The sequence below is a fragment of the Dermochelys coriacea genome, chromosome 2, assembly GCF_009764565.3.
Source record: "Dermochelys coriacea isolate rDerCor1 chromosome 2, rDerCor1.pri.v4, whole genome shotgun sequence".
NCBI classification, from domain to species: Eukaryota; Metazoa; Chordata; order Testudines; family Dermochelyidae; genus Dermochelys; species Dermochelys coriacea.
The window spans coordinates 76,820,831-76,834,526 of record NC_050069.1 but is presented as its reverse complement, the minus strand read 5'-3'; the positions used below and the strand labels follow the sequence as shown (position 1 = coordinate 76,834,526).

The 13,696-nt window shown below is 37.5% G+C and overlaps 1 protein-coding gene across 13 annotated transcripts in view; it reads left to right on the top strand.

Annotated features, from left to right (window-relative positions):
* The window catches only part of ASXL3 (ASXL transcriptional regulator 3), a 149,109-nt gene that overhangs the window by 88,321 nt on the left and 47,092 nt on the right, over nt 1-13,696 (top strand). For 10 of the 13 annotated variants that reach the window (XM_038388669.2, XM_038388672.2, XM_043507902.1 and 7 more), the window contains 3 exons: nt 1,998-2,115; nt 3,041-3,160; nt 7,954-8,117. In XM_038388669.2, coding sequence (XP_038244597.1) covers nt 1,998-2,115; nt 3,041-3,160; nt 7,954-8,117 — 402 coding nt within the window. Of the gene's footprint in view, nt 1-1,997; nt 2,116-3,040; nt 3,161-5,089; nt 5,161-7,703; nt 7,759-7,953; nt 8,118-13,696 lie in introns of those variants that run through there. The other 3 variants (XM_043507904.1, XM_038388678.2, XM_043507905.1) reach the window with 3 other exon arrangements.

The window sequence follows — 13,696 nt, the reverse complement described above, 5'->3', positions numbered from 1 at the left end:
GATACATTGGTTATGGGTTCATTAGAAAATGTCTACGTTAGATCGAAATAGACTAAAACTTCTTGTGGATGGAGAATGCCCCATCTCTTTCTTTCCCCCATCAAACTGATTCATCAGAAAGCAAATATGCCTCTGTTGCATTTTCTGTGTAATATATAGGAAATACTGGTTTCCATCAGGTGCTGATGACAAGGTTGAGGTCCATGGTGGAGGTGAGTGAGAGTGCTCCTGAATGGCTATGCTCAGTCTTGGTAGAGGGTGGACTCTGGTCACGGGCACCGGCTCAACTTCACTTTAGGGGTCTCCCCAAAGGAGATTGCAGGTTTATAATCTCCTCTCCCTGCAGTTAAACGCATATATGAAGCTGCTAATGGAGTTAATAAAGAGAGATGGGTTGTGGTTACGTATGTATGCTGACTGATATCACACAACTTTGCTTCCTTTTCAATTAATCCTTTATTGACTTTTTTTTTAATTTACTATCTAAATGACATTGTTACTTGGGTAAGTGACATCTGGGTTTAATTTTAGCCAGGCAATACTATGGATTGAGGGGAAATGTTTTGAGACAGTTTTTGGCACTGTGTAGATTCTGGTATGGCTGGTGAAGTGAGGTGTGAAATTTGGGGTTGGTCTTGACTGTTTTTTGTTTTCTGCTTGCACTGACCTTTGGGATAGCCTCATGTGGATCTGAGCAGCTTCTCTCTTTTGTTTGATTTCCACATGTTTTATTTTGGTTTGTATTACATGGTGCTTAGATGCCTTTGGATAAGCACCCTATTAATACATTAATGAAATAGTTTAACTATATTTTTATGTGGCTGAATGTATTTTATAGTATATTATTTAAATGAAACAGATAATTGTTTAGGATTTTGGAATTGTTTTATCTATGTGAAATATTTTATGAATGTACTACAGATGAATTACAGAATTAACTTCATAAATCAGGCACTGTTGTTTAGTATGAATAATCCCTTTAGTCCTTCCAAACATATCCTTTATTTGAATACCATCTAAAAAACCAAAACAAATGAGAGGAAAAAAAGAGTATAATATTTAGATTGCAGAAGATTAGAGAAGATCAGTATTGAAGTCCAGTCCATTCTGACTTGTTCCAAACTTTCAATTCTTGTAAATATCTTAACTGGCAAAAGTTTGTATTCATATATTTTTAAGACCTTTGACTCTCATGTCTTTTTCCTATATAAAACAATCTGGCAGATATTCACTGTTTCTAAACTTTTTATATTTTTGTATTACATTATTAACCCCTTTGTAGTTGATCAATTTATGAAACACAAAGCACTCCCATTTGTAGAGATTTATTCTTGTCTCATTTTCCCCTGGATTTGCCAGAACACCATCATGTTCGTGTTCTGAAGGTTAATGCTCAAAGTCAAGCAGACAGAAGCCAAGTGCTGCAAGGTTTCCAAGATTAGGACTGATTCCCTTCACAGAAATAAATGATTCCTGCCATGTTCAGTGATTTTGTGCAGCACTACTCACGGCTGAGTGAGTGCATCAATACTGTAGTCCTTACATGCTGTACATACTGATGACACTCTGTGTTAACTTGATTGACTGAGTAGTATACTGGAGAGGATGCACCTGCAAGAGATGTGCAGACACACACATTTTTATTCTGGTTTCAAAACGTTTATTTTACATTTATTTTACTTGGATGTCTTAGTTTAAATTCCATGGGTTATCATGTTGTGCTGCTAAGGTAGAGCAAACGGTTGTATGCTTCTTTGTTGTCAAAACTGTATTGGAAAATGATCTAAGGTGCATCTTCTTTATCTTTAAAACCAAAAGCCTCATTTTATGCTTTTAAAAGAAAATGACATAAAGAGGACTAGTGTGAAGTCTGAAAAATCAGTAACTATGTAACATACAGTTATCTTAGGAGGTTCAATTTAATGATAGGCAAATGTCTCGTAATCCACTTAAAAGCAATATTTTTGTTGCATTTTTATGTTTTGTTATTTTTATAGGCTTTAAGACAACAGCAGAAAAGAAGAAATGGAGTCTCAATGATGGTTAACAAGACTGTTCCTCGTGTTGTTTTGACACCATTAAAGGTGTCTGATGAGCAGTCGGATTCACCTTCAGGTAAATAGCTAAAGGACTGTGTGAAATATCAGTTCTAGTCACAAAGCCTTCCTCTGAATGAATCTGTAGCATACAAAATTTAGAATTGCTGCAAATAATGATATTTCCACATAGTAGTTTTCTATAACTTCTTTATTTCCGTACCAAATCTAGTGAGTCAAAGATGGAGGGTTTTTTCATTGTTTTATTATTAAAAAACTGAAAGTACATAATAAACCAACAATTGATAGCGGAATCAGCTTTAAGGGAATGCAAAGTAACATTTCTGTTTGGCTGTGGAACTCTAATGGAAGACCACATGCTAGCATTCAACTTCATCAAAAACAACTCCTCAGTGAGTATGAATTTGTGTCTCAGTTCTCCATTGCAATACCAGAGATCCTTGCATTAGCTTTTTTGTTCTGGCAACATTCTTATCACCACGGTGCAATCCTGACCTTTAGTTCTGGTTGTTAGCTGCTTCGATTTAAAAGGATCCTACGGAGATGTACATCCACATATATAACAGATCGATGATTGTATTTTTCAGATACTCCTCTTCTGTAAAAGTTACTTTGCTAAGAAATGATTTTTTCTCCTTCGATTGTTTTATTAGTCCATGATATGGAGCTTAATTATTTTTAAATATATTTCTTGAGTATCATAGCAGAGCACTATTTATATTGGATTAGTGAACATCTTGATTGACTGCAGTGTTCAGCAAACTTTAGTTTTCATGACTTACTTGATTTATTGAACTTCCATTTCCTCCAGTGCTCAGATATCAAATTGTGGCCAAAAAAGTGTATTACCTTTCAGCAAGTATCAGATAAAGTAGATGTTGCTCTTGATTTTTTTTTTTTTTTAAAAAAAAACCCTTATTTTTGTTTTTGTTTTGAAGGAGGAATAAAATGCATCCCTGTAATGTATTTGTTTTTTTTTTAAGGATCTGAATCCAAAAATGGTGAAGCAGACAGTTCTGATAAAGAAATGAAACATGGGCAAAAATCTCCAACTGGAAAACAAACAAGTCAGCACTTAAAGAGATTAAAAAAGTCTGGTTTAGGTGAGTAGGACTTGGGATGTCTAAAGTATTTAATTTGTTACTATAATACTGAAATTTTTATAAATCATGTAATCTCCCTTTAGAGAGTTCCTTTTGTCACTGTAATATGCTGATGCTGATGCAAAAGCAAGCTCTTCCCCAGTAGCATACCTCCTTTGATGGCTACCTCATCCCTGTGAATTCCACAGGGTTGCCTTCATATAGGAATCTTTTTCCTAGCATGCCTTTCTGCAACTGGCCTTTTAAATTTAACAGAGCCAAGTAGTTGCATTTTGGCCTCCAAAGAGGCCATTTTGTAACTAGCTACTGCTTGCTGCATTACCCTCTTTACTAGCTGGAAAGTATTCTTATCTCCTGTTATGTTTTCTCCCAATCTTCTCTTTCTTATTCCCAAGGAGAATGGCACATTCTTTCTTCTTGTCAGGAAAAAACCTTTTAGTTCAATAACATTTTCATATTCCACCCCATAATGAAACACGGTATCCTCATTTTTATGTTGATTTTAGGATTCATGCATTATTTTGAAGCTAAATGGCTGTAGTGCAAAATACCAAATATTTTCATATTGTTCAATTTAGAGGATGATGATCTGTAATTAATGTAAAATCTTGTCCTAAGAGGAGATAAAGTAACCTTTCAAAAGCCAGACATTCCTATTCTGTTGTGGAGTGTTTGTCTCTGGAGAACAGTTTTCTGTTCACATACAGAATAGGGTTTCTTCAAATTTCTTGGCTCAGCTCTGCTCCTATCCCCAGTTTAGAAGGAATTGTTTGCAAAATAAATGATTTTTCAACGACTGGTCTACATAAAACGGGATAATAACATAACTGTTTCTTTATCTCCACAAAGGATTGTTCACATTCAGCAGTCTGTTGAGTCCTTTTGACATGTATTTGATGAGATCTGTTAGTGGAGCAGCCATCTCAGAAGTTAGGAATAAACTTTCTGTAATAGCTGGCTAACCTTTTAAAGGATTTAAGTTTTCCATTGGTGGTAAGAATCTTGGTCTCCTTTAGAGTCCTTACTTTGTCTTGTTTTAGTTTTATGAATCCATTTTCTGAAAAAAGACAAAAAAACCCCCACAGGATATTTTATTTCTTTGTTTGCTAAATACGTCTTCATATTGATTGCTATAAGTAATTCTTAGGCTATGTCTACACTACTGCGGTAAGTCGACCTACGCCATGCAATTCCAGCTACCGTTAATAATGTAGTTGGAATTGACGTACCTTAGGTTGAGTTATCGTGGCGTCTACACCGCGGGGAGTCAATGGGAGAAACTCTCCTGTTGACTTACCTTACTCTTCTCATTGGGGGCAGAGTACAGGGGTCAACTGGAGAGTGATCTGCTGTTGATTTGGCAGGTCTTCACTAGACCCGCTAAATCGACCGCAGGTGGATTGATCTCAGAACGTCGATCCCGGCTGTAGAGTAGATGTAGCCTTAGACTGTTGCTCTTAGGTGTAGCAGATAGTTAACCCAAGTCTTGCTAAATAACAGCCCATCATCAAGTTATGTAACTCAGTTTCATACATTGTCTTTCAGCAGACTGTCCGTCAATCTTTAATTAAAAAGTGGCTGGTGGGCCATATAGACCAAATGGTATTGTTGTTAAATAAAAAAAATTCCTAGGGTGTCGGAACTTCTGTTTTACAATGGGATACTGGGTTTAGAGGGAACTTTCAGTAATTTTTGTCTAAGATGTAGGGTTGAGAGAGATTTTCCATGTCCATTTTCTCCAGTGTTTTGTCAACTCCTGGCATTGGATAGTTATCAAATGTAGAGATAGCATTAATTTTTCTGAAATCTGTGCAGAACCTAATTCCCCTATCTTTTGGGGCACAGTAACCACTGGGGAATGCCATGGGCTTCTGGAGGTTTCAGGAACCTTTAATTTGAGCATGTTTTCTTTTTCTTCCTCTGCCAAAGGTTTCATCCATTCAGATATACGCTTGAATCTTTGTCTTATGGGTTTATGGCCCTCGATATCTATTGTGTGAGTAAGTATCAGTGTGTTCTGGAGTACTAGTAAAATAATTGCTATATGCCTTTAAGAGTAGGTCCAAATCCCAATGCTGTGCCTGGTTCAATTCCAGACATTGCTTAACTATCTGAATTCCGAGAGACTCTCCCGATCTCCCATATTTCTTCTGTTGTACTCTCTGATTTACTTGTGGTATCCCCTGCAAGAAAATCCTTCTGACCACTTTGGGGTTCATTCCACCCTTTTGAATAATTTCACAGAATATATTTTTGCCCTTGTTTACCAGCTGTGGTAATTGCATAATATACAGGACTTACCAGTCTCATGACTACATGGTCCTTGCCATTTTACTACTAATTTAGTCTCACTGCTGAGCAGAAGCAAAACTTTTTCACCTGGTTTATATTTAATTCCCTTGCCCCTGTTATCATACCATGTCTTCTGATTTATTGGGACTTATGTTAGGTTCTCCTTTGCCAGCTCAATAAACTGAGTGAGTTTCTCTCATCTTTGGGATGTATTCTGTAATTGCAGGGCTCTATTTTTTTTATCTGACCTCAGTTTCCAGTTCTCTGATAGCTATGGGTCCCCTAGGTTGATGGTCATAAAATAATTCAAAAGGTGGCTGCCCGAGGTACCTCTCTATAAGCAAAGAAGAGATGTATTGTCTCATCTCAATGTTTGGCATCCTCCTGAACACATTTTTAAGCATGGGTTTTTTTCACGGTTTCATTAGAATATTCTACCGGCACTTTATTCTGGGGATGATATGTTGTGTTGTTAAAGCAATTACTCCTACTAATTCATATAGTCTCTGCAGTAATACTGAATTGAAGTTGATAGCAGGGTGAGGGAGCCAACACAACATGTGTATGCCCCAGATCTGTGAAGATGAAACCTGATTTTTTGAAAGCTTCTTGGGCTATTTGCAATTTCAAGACATCACACCCTCTGTCCACCTCAGAAACTTTCATTCTAGAGGAGATAGTATGGTAGTAACTTGGCAGTATAAAACTCATTTTTAGTTTTAAGAGCACCTTTTCCTTTTCCATGAGCTTTTTCCATCAAAGGGGAAGATATTAGTGAGGGAGAACAATTTTTCTCCAATTTGCACCTAAAACATGAGGACAGATGCATCCTACGTTGTTAAAAGAAAGGACTGTAAACATGCGTTTAAATCATATACATCATATTTACTCGTATTACACTTGGGAATTACGTTTTTTCTGCATGTATAGTTAGTGGGTGGAACAGATGGTGAAGGCAATTTAATGTGATGCACTCATTAAAATGAGCACGTCTTCCACGTGATTGTCCTTCATAACAGGGGATTCAATGGTTTTAATGGAGTTTTTGCTGTATTGAAATGCAGGATGTTCGAAGCATATGTTGTATAAGGTTACACTATGCTGAAGACAAACTAACCCGTATCTCATTCAGGCCGTATTGCTTGTTAAAAAATAACAAGAAATTGCAGGAAATTTATGGGAGGCTGTGAATTTCTCTATTCATTCAAAGGGGAAACTATAGAACTTGCAAATTGGCTGCAAACTTTTCACTGGACACTATCATAGCTTTTCAACAGAGACCAAGCAGTAAGGCTCTTAAGAAATCCAGAAAAATCAAATTGTAGTACTTGTATTCATATAACTCTTCATACTGAGTGACATTCAACAAGCCTCTTAAGGTCTCTTTGCCCAAGTTTCCTGATCTGTAAAATAGGGATAATCTACCCTCCTTTACAAATCACTTGGAGATCCTCAGATTAAAGGCCCTATATAAGTGCTGAGTATTCTCAATATTAACAATAATGACAAAAAAATTTCAGGGGACTCCCTCAGAACTTGGGCATAACTCACATTGTTGCTTGGGTGTGATCTTGCTGAAGCATCGCTTTGCAGGACTTTTGAAATATTAAAAGTCCAAGCAAACAAGAATCTCAGGTGGTTTGCCTCAGCAGTTTCTGTCTTGCGCACTTCTACTGAACCTTCTGGGTATAAATCTATTCTTTTTTAATCTCACCTAGAACTTGCATGTTCTTTTGGATTTTCTGGGACTGGTCAGCTAATTAATTTAATGAGTCTTCTTGTCCCATTTGACAGATTCTTAGTGGGTTAGTCTTCAGTTGCAGCATGCTATTTACATCTTTTAGATTTTATGAAAATTCAGAAAAATATTAATTTATTTGCACAAAATTAATATATCACTAATAAATTAGACAGTCTCTCCTCTGTGATCACATATGTCTCAAGTTGTGATAATGCACTAAGGGTTTTTGAAGAGAGAATAAAAATGCAGAAGAGTGGTAATATATAGAAAAAGCAAATGAATATGATAGGTGTACAACAATGTGCTGCACGTGCAGGAGCACAAATAAAAACTTCACTCTGTATAATAAAGTTTCACCCACTTGAGCCTGTTCAGGCAGCCACATATGTTCTAACAAACATTCAGTCTTGTGAGAACTAATTTTGCTTAGCAGTAGATGCTTAAAAATATGTTGGTGAAATGACAGGAAAATTTACTTGTTCAGCTAAATCAAGATTTCCTGACTTCTAGTTCAAGAAGGAGAATATTGGTCATGGTGTAGACTGGAACATGGATGCTGTGAAAGGTGAGGAAGTGAATATTGGGCTGTATAAAAGGAAGCTCCTAGAATCCAGGAGAAAGCTGTATTCCCCTTCGTAAAGCTCTGTCTTATTGGAGTGCACTATACTATATGAAATATAAATAACTTTTGAGAAAAATTATTATTCCTGTTCCCTCTGTTATCTGTGGTAAAGGTAAATGTGTTGTTTATTTACTCCAGGACATTTGAAATGGACCAAAGCTGAGGATATTGACATAGAAACACCAGGATCTATTCTAGTGAACACTAACCTGAGGGCTTTAATAAACAAACACACCTTTGCTTCCTTACCTCAGCATTTTCAACAATACCTTCTGCTTTTGGTTCCAGAAGTAGACAGGCAGGTAAGTAGAAACATAAAACGTTTGCTTCCTTACTAATAATACTTTTTGTGTTTTGAATATTTACTGAAGTCTGACTTGATTCCACTCAAAATCATTATAGAATGAAACTTGTAAAATAATTGTTTCTTAGCTATTCTACATCAGAGAGTTTTAATTAACATTCACTTGTGTCCAGATCATATCCTGTCTCTCTGCTGCCTCCATTTCTCTGACCTCCCTGAAACCCAAGCCACTCGATTACAACCTGTCCAAAATGCAGCCGGTCAGCTTACCTTCCTAACCTGTTGAATACCTTTACTGGCTCCCCTTTGCCTTCTTAGCAAGCTTAAACTTCTTGTTTTTCAAGGATCTACACAATTTCACCCCACATCTCATTTTTTGCTATGTTCCCCTCAGCCTCTACACTCTGCCAACATTATCAGCCTCAATGCTTAAGTTGTTACCTTCTCACACTCCTATCTCCATGCCTTCTTCCACACTTCTGCCCATTTTGGAACAAATTCTCCATTCCAGTGCTCCAGGCCTCCATCCTCTCACCTCATTCATATCCCTATTAAAAGACTCACTTCTTGCATGAGCCCCACCGGTGCTTACTTTGTCCAGTCAAACACCCGCTCCACTAGAGATAATGGGAATGGGCATGGGAGGAGAAGATAAATCTTTCAAGTTATTGGTTCAGGTTTCCTATCGTGTGTTGTCCTCTCTGTATCTATCCTTTAGACTGTAAGCTCCTTGGGGCAGAGGAGCCTCTGTGTCTTCTCCAGCATATTGTTAGCAGTTAGAACAATAGTAATTTAGGCTCCAGTTTAGCTAGGTACTTAAACACTTGCCTAATTTAATCAAATGTATAGTCTCATTGACTTCAATGGGACTAGGCATGTACTTAAATTTAGTTACATGCTTAAGTACTTTGCTAAATCAGGTCCTTATGTTGTATGCAAATAGTCAGTGAGTTACATTTCCTCTCTGTTCTCAGTCCACAAAGGATACAGAGCCTGGCTCCTAGGTCAAACTGTTGTGACTCATGGCTTAGCTCTTGAGGTTCTTGGCTCGTTCTTCAGTTTTTGTGAAGATGGTAGATGCCACAAAAACGCAACAGAAAGATATAGAGAACAATATAAGCAATTGATTGACTCAACATCTTAACAAAGTATATACTATATTTTAAGGACTCTTCAAACTATATGCTTTGTCAACAGAGAGTATTTGAAGTTGAACATTAAAAGCCAGATCTGCATCAGAAGTTATGTAGAATTATTTATTCTCATTCTCCTCAGATGCACTTAAAATGGCTATCAACAAAATTAAAAAGGACAGTTTTTCATCAGGCCGAAAAACAGCTAAATTTAAATTTGTGATGCAGTTAAAATTTTATTGATAGTTTTCAGTTATCTAACAGCCTTCAGTTAATGATTCAGAAGACATAAGATTGTCTATTAGATACGATCCTATTTCCTATCCAATTCATTTGGAGCTAAACATTCACACTTCAATTTGTAAAACTACTGGCATTATTTACAATCCTCCTAACGTAAAGATTATAAAAAGATAGGGACCACAGTCCGGGGTTTCTGCCTTACTTTCAATTAAGAAAATGTATTCAGTAAAAACTGCACTCACGTTCAGTACCAGGGAAAATCGATTTTTTTGAGTGTTGCATGGCTTTTGGCATGAACAACAAGAATGTTTGCTAAATTAGGCCCTAAATTACTAAGGTTTTTTTCAGAAACATTTCCTTCTCATTCTTGTTTCAATAAACTTTGCTATAATACATACGAGTGCAACAGGCACAGTACCACAAAACTAAACACAACTCCTCCATGGCCAAGAAAAGTAGTTACTAGAAGAATACACTGCTAGCCTCATACTCTTGCGGCAATATTTTTTCTTCAGTCTCATGTTTTCCCTGTGCCTCTTTCTGTCTTTTATGTGTCTGAACAGAAACCCGGGTTCTTTTTTTTTTATGTGCTTTTGGAAAGCAGAGGTGGTGCACATGTTTGGCAATAATGGGCAGATTTGGTGGCTGGAAGAATGATCATTTCCGGGTTTCTTGTCTCTTGGAGGATGGAAGATCTGGAGGCCTGTCCCTGACCTTTACTTTACAGAAGTTGTAATATCAAATGTGGGTGTTTCCTGATGTGAATCTGAAAAAGTGCCCCATAAGGCATCCTCCTAGCTGCAACAAGAGTGAGCTGATCAATGTTACGACACTCTCACATCTGCCTGTTTCGGATGAGTGTTGGGCATTGATACACCTCCTACTGGCAGGAAGGAGTGAGACACAGGGCCTGTCAGGTTTCTAATTTCCTAATCTCTCCTGCTAAGGCAGGCTAGACTTGTCTTGGCAGGCTCTTTTCCACTCCCTGTAGCAGCATGGCTTTTTTGAGCTGAGCGCTCTCTGTGTTTGTACAGGCCTCGCTCTTGTCTCAGTCTTCTCCAACCCCAGAACCAGGAAGGGTATGTCTGTACTTCAAGCTGAATGTGTATAAGTATAGCTATCTCAATCATAGCTAGTGTGGGTGCATCTACTCAAATCACAGTTTACTCCTCCAGCTCGAAGTGCGGACATACTCAGTGAATACCAAGGAAGGTATTCCCTCATCCCACCATCCGCCAGGGAGCGAGAAGGATAGGGATTTTGAGAGGCCTAGACAGACGTAATCTGAGGGTGTTCATGTGTCATTGTTTCAGAGGGCCACCTGCTACCAGGAGCAGAAAAGCTAGAGTGGCCCTACCTGTCTCCAGGGGAAGTGGGAAAATGGAGCCCTGGCAGCCACTTGAGCAGTATCTCTTGCTGTCCTCATCCCTCATATACCGTAATTTCACCAGTCTCTCCTGGCAGCTTTGTTATTTGGGGGTAGGAAAACTTTAGTGCCCAGGACCATTTCAGCCAAGCAAATGCCTGCCCATTCCCTGCCCATCTCTGGGAACACCTGTCCACTTACTTGCTAATGCTAGAGAAATCCAAACTCCACAGATTTTTTTCCACAACTTTTTGTCTGATAATTACTACATTCAATTACACTCAAAAAAATTTTTTCCCCTCCTTATACTATTGTGCAATCAATAGTTGGCTGGTGTCCTCCCCAGAGATGACTGCATTTCAGCAGTGCTATATGGATATACTATATGAAGTGCTATGATGAAAGATGCTATGTAAATGTAATATATCAATACTGTTTGTCTTCATGTATGGTGATCAATGAAATATGGTGTTGAGTAAGTGCAGGCTCAATTACACTTTATTACTGCTCCAGATAGAACAACTGTATGATGAATGGTCAATTGTCATTTCTGTCATAAACCCCATTTTTCTAAGTTTTATATAACTCCACCTTCTTAAATGGCATTGGGCTGAAACTTGTCATGCATTTGTTAATACAAATCGAAACATTTTTAGCAACCATTACTTAAGTGAGTTGCCTTTTTTAATTAAGCAAAGAAAAACCCCCAAATTAACTGAAAGTTTAATTGTGTTTATACCAACCTCTTGTCCAAAAAAGGCTTAGGACCAAATCCTGCACTTTAGAATAGATGTTCTCAATATGGGGATGAGCTGGTGTTGAGGAGTCGCAACCATCCCACCCTTCCCATGTTGCTAAATGGGAGCAGAGGCTTAGGGGCATGGGTCCCTGCGTGGAAAAGATTGAACACCACGACGCTATTGTTGTGTGTACTCTTTCCTATTCTCACTGGAATTTTGCATGAGTAAAGACTGTATGATTGTTCCTTACATTTTAAAATAATTTTCTTCTTAACATCCAGAATGTTTGTTAGAAAAATATCTGTGTGTGAATGCCATCTGCTATTCACAACTTAGATGTTTGAACAGTTCCAAGTTACATGTTGATTAGATTTTATTTCAGCAGTAAAGATGCTCATTCAGCATTCTTTGTGTTCAAAATATCATGAAAAGAATTTTGAACTAGAGTTGGGTGAAAAAAGGTATTTCCGTTGCCCAGAGGGTTTTGATATTTTGAAATTTGTTTTTTCTATGATTGGGGGGGAGGAACAAATATTTTGAGGTTCTCTGTGAAAGGGAATGGAGCCCTGCTCTGGAGCAATCTGCCTGGTGGGCTGCCCCAGAGCCTTGGTCCCAGAAAACATTTGTGTCCCTGACATATTGGCAGCCTCCTTGGCAAATTGCTTGGGAGTAGGGAACCTGGTAGTTCTGGGACCCCATAGTCTGCATGGTGGGGCTCCCAGGGCTTCTGGGCTGTTGAAAATTTTATAGTGAATTGCTTGACCACATTTTGGTTTGTTATGAAATATAGTCAAGGGATCTAATAGCCAATGTTAGTCAGGTTATTAATATGGTACAGGAAAAAGGTATATGCTACCAGACTCCAAGGAGCTGTCCCCTGCAGCAATGTTGCATGCGCCTCTCACAGAAGGTGTGCTCCCCCCAGTTTCACATTTGATGGTATTATTTATATGATTTTACAAATTACACATCTTTTAACACATCACTAAAATGCAACCCATGAGTTCCTTCCTTATCTTTGTTTTGGATACTAGCATTCCATGTACTGGTCAGTGAAGGTAGAGCAAACGTATCTTGATTTTTGACAAGTTTCTTATCTGCTTATGCCAAATGTTTAGTTTAGCAGATGTAAGGAATTATGGGATACTTAGCATAAGTGAACAAGATTATTGTATGAGCCAGTTTAAGCTGTATCACTGTTACAATATTTGTGCTTACTGTTGTTGGTGCTTAATGCATACCTGTGTGTCTGTGTGTGTCTGTATATATATAAAATATGTATTCTCTCTTTCTCTCTCTCTCTCTCATATATATATAGATATAGATATAGATATAGATATAGATATAGATATAGATATAGATATATATGAGAGAGAATAATACATATTATTATGATACATATTTATATGCTTGCCAGCATATATTAGTCAACAGATCTTACCAGCTCCAGAGATTTTAAGGCAAAAATGTGCAATAGCAAATGGCCTAGCAAAAATTAAGTCTCCCCTTAGCAACACTCATTTTATATAACTGAAATATAAGTCTCTTGGTTTGAATTCAGGTCACCTTTACTGTTTGCAGCAAGAGGTAGGTAGTAAGGCAAAATATTCAATATTTAAATACTATTAGGAAAATACATAAATAATAATTCACAAGAGCATGTGAATATTTAAGCTTCATAAAAACAAATCCTTGATACTAGACACTGCATAATGTCTCCTCTTAAACCAAAAAAATATTGAGTCAAGACCTTCCTCAAGCACTTTTGTTTGTAGATCAGTGACACCAGAACTGAAGCCTGTCTTGGGGGTCAGTGCCAGTAATATTGATCTAAGACACTGTAATGTCATGTCATGTTCAGGTCAACTTTACCTAGAGAATATTTTGTTTCTGTTTCACATCATTGACCTACTCGATTGGGTTAATGTTGGCACTTCACATGTAGAGCAAGTCTCCATGCTAAAACTCCTTTTGAATTCTTTATTGAAAAAATGTGCACATCATTTTTTTAAATGAAATAAGTTTGATTTCATATATTCCTTTCAAATAGGCAAAGTGATTTAGGGGCCAGCCCACCTACAAAACTTCAATTTGA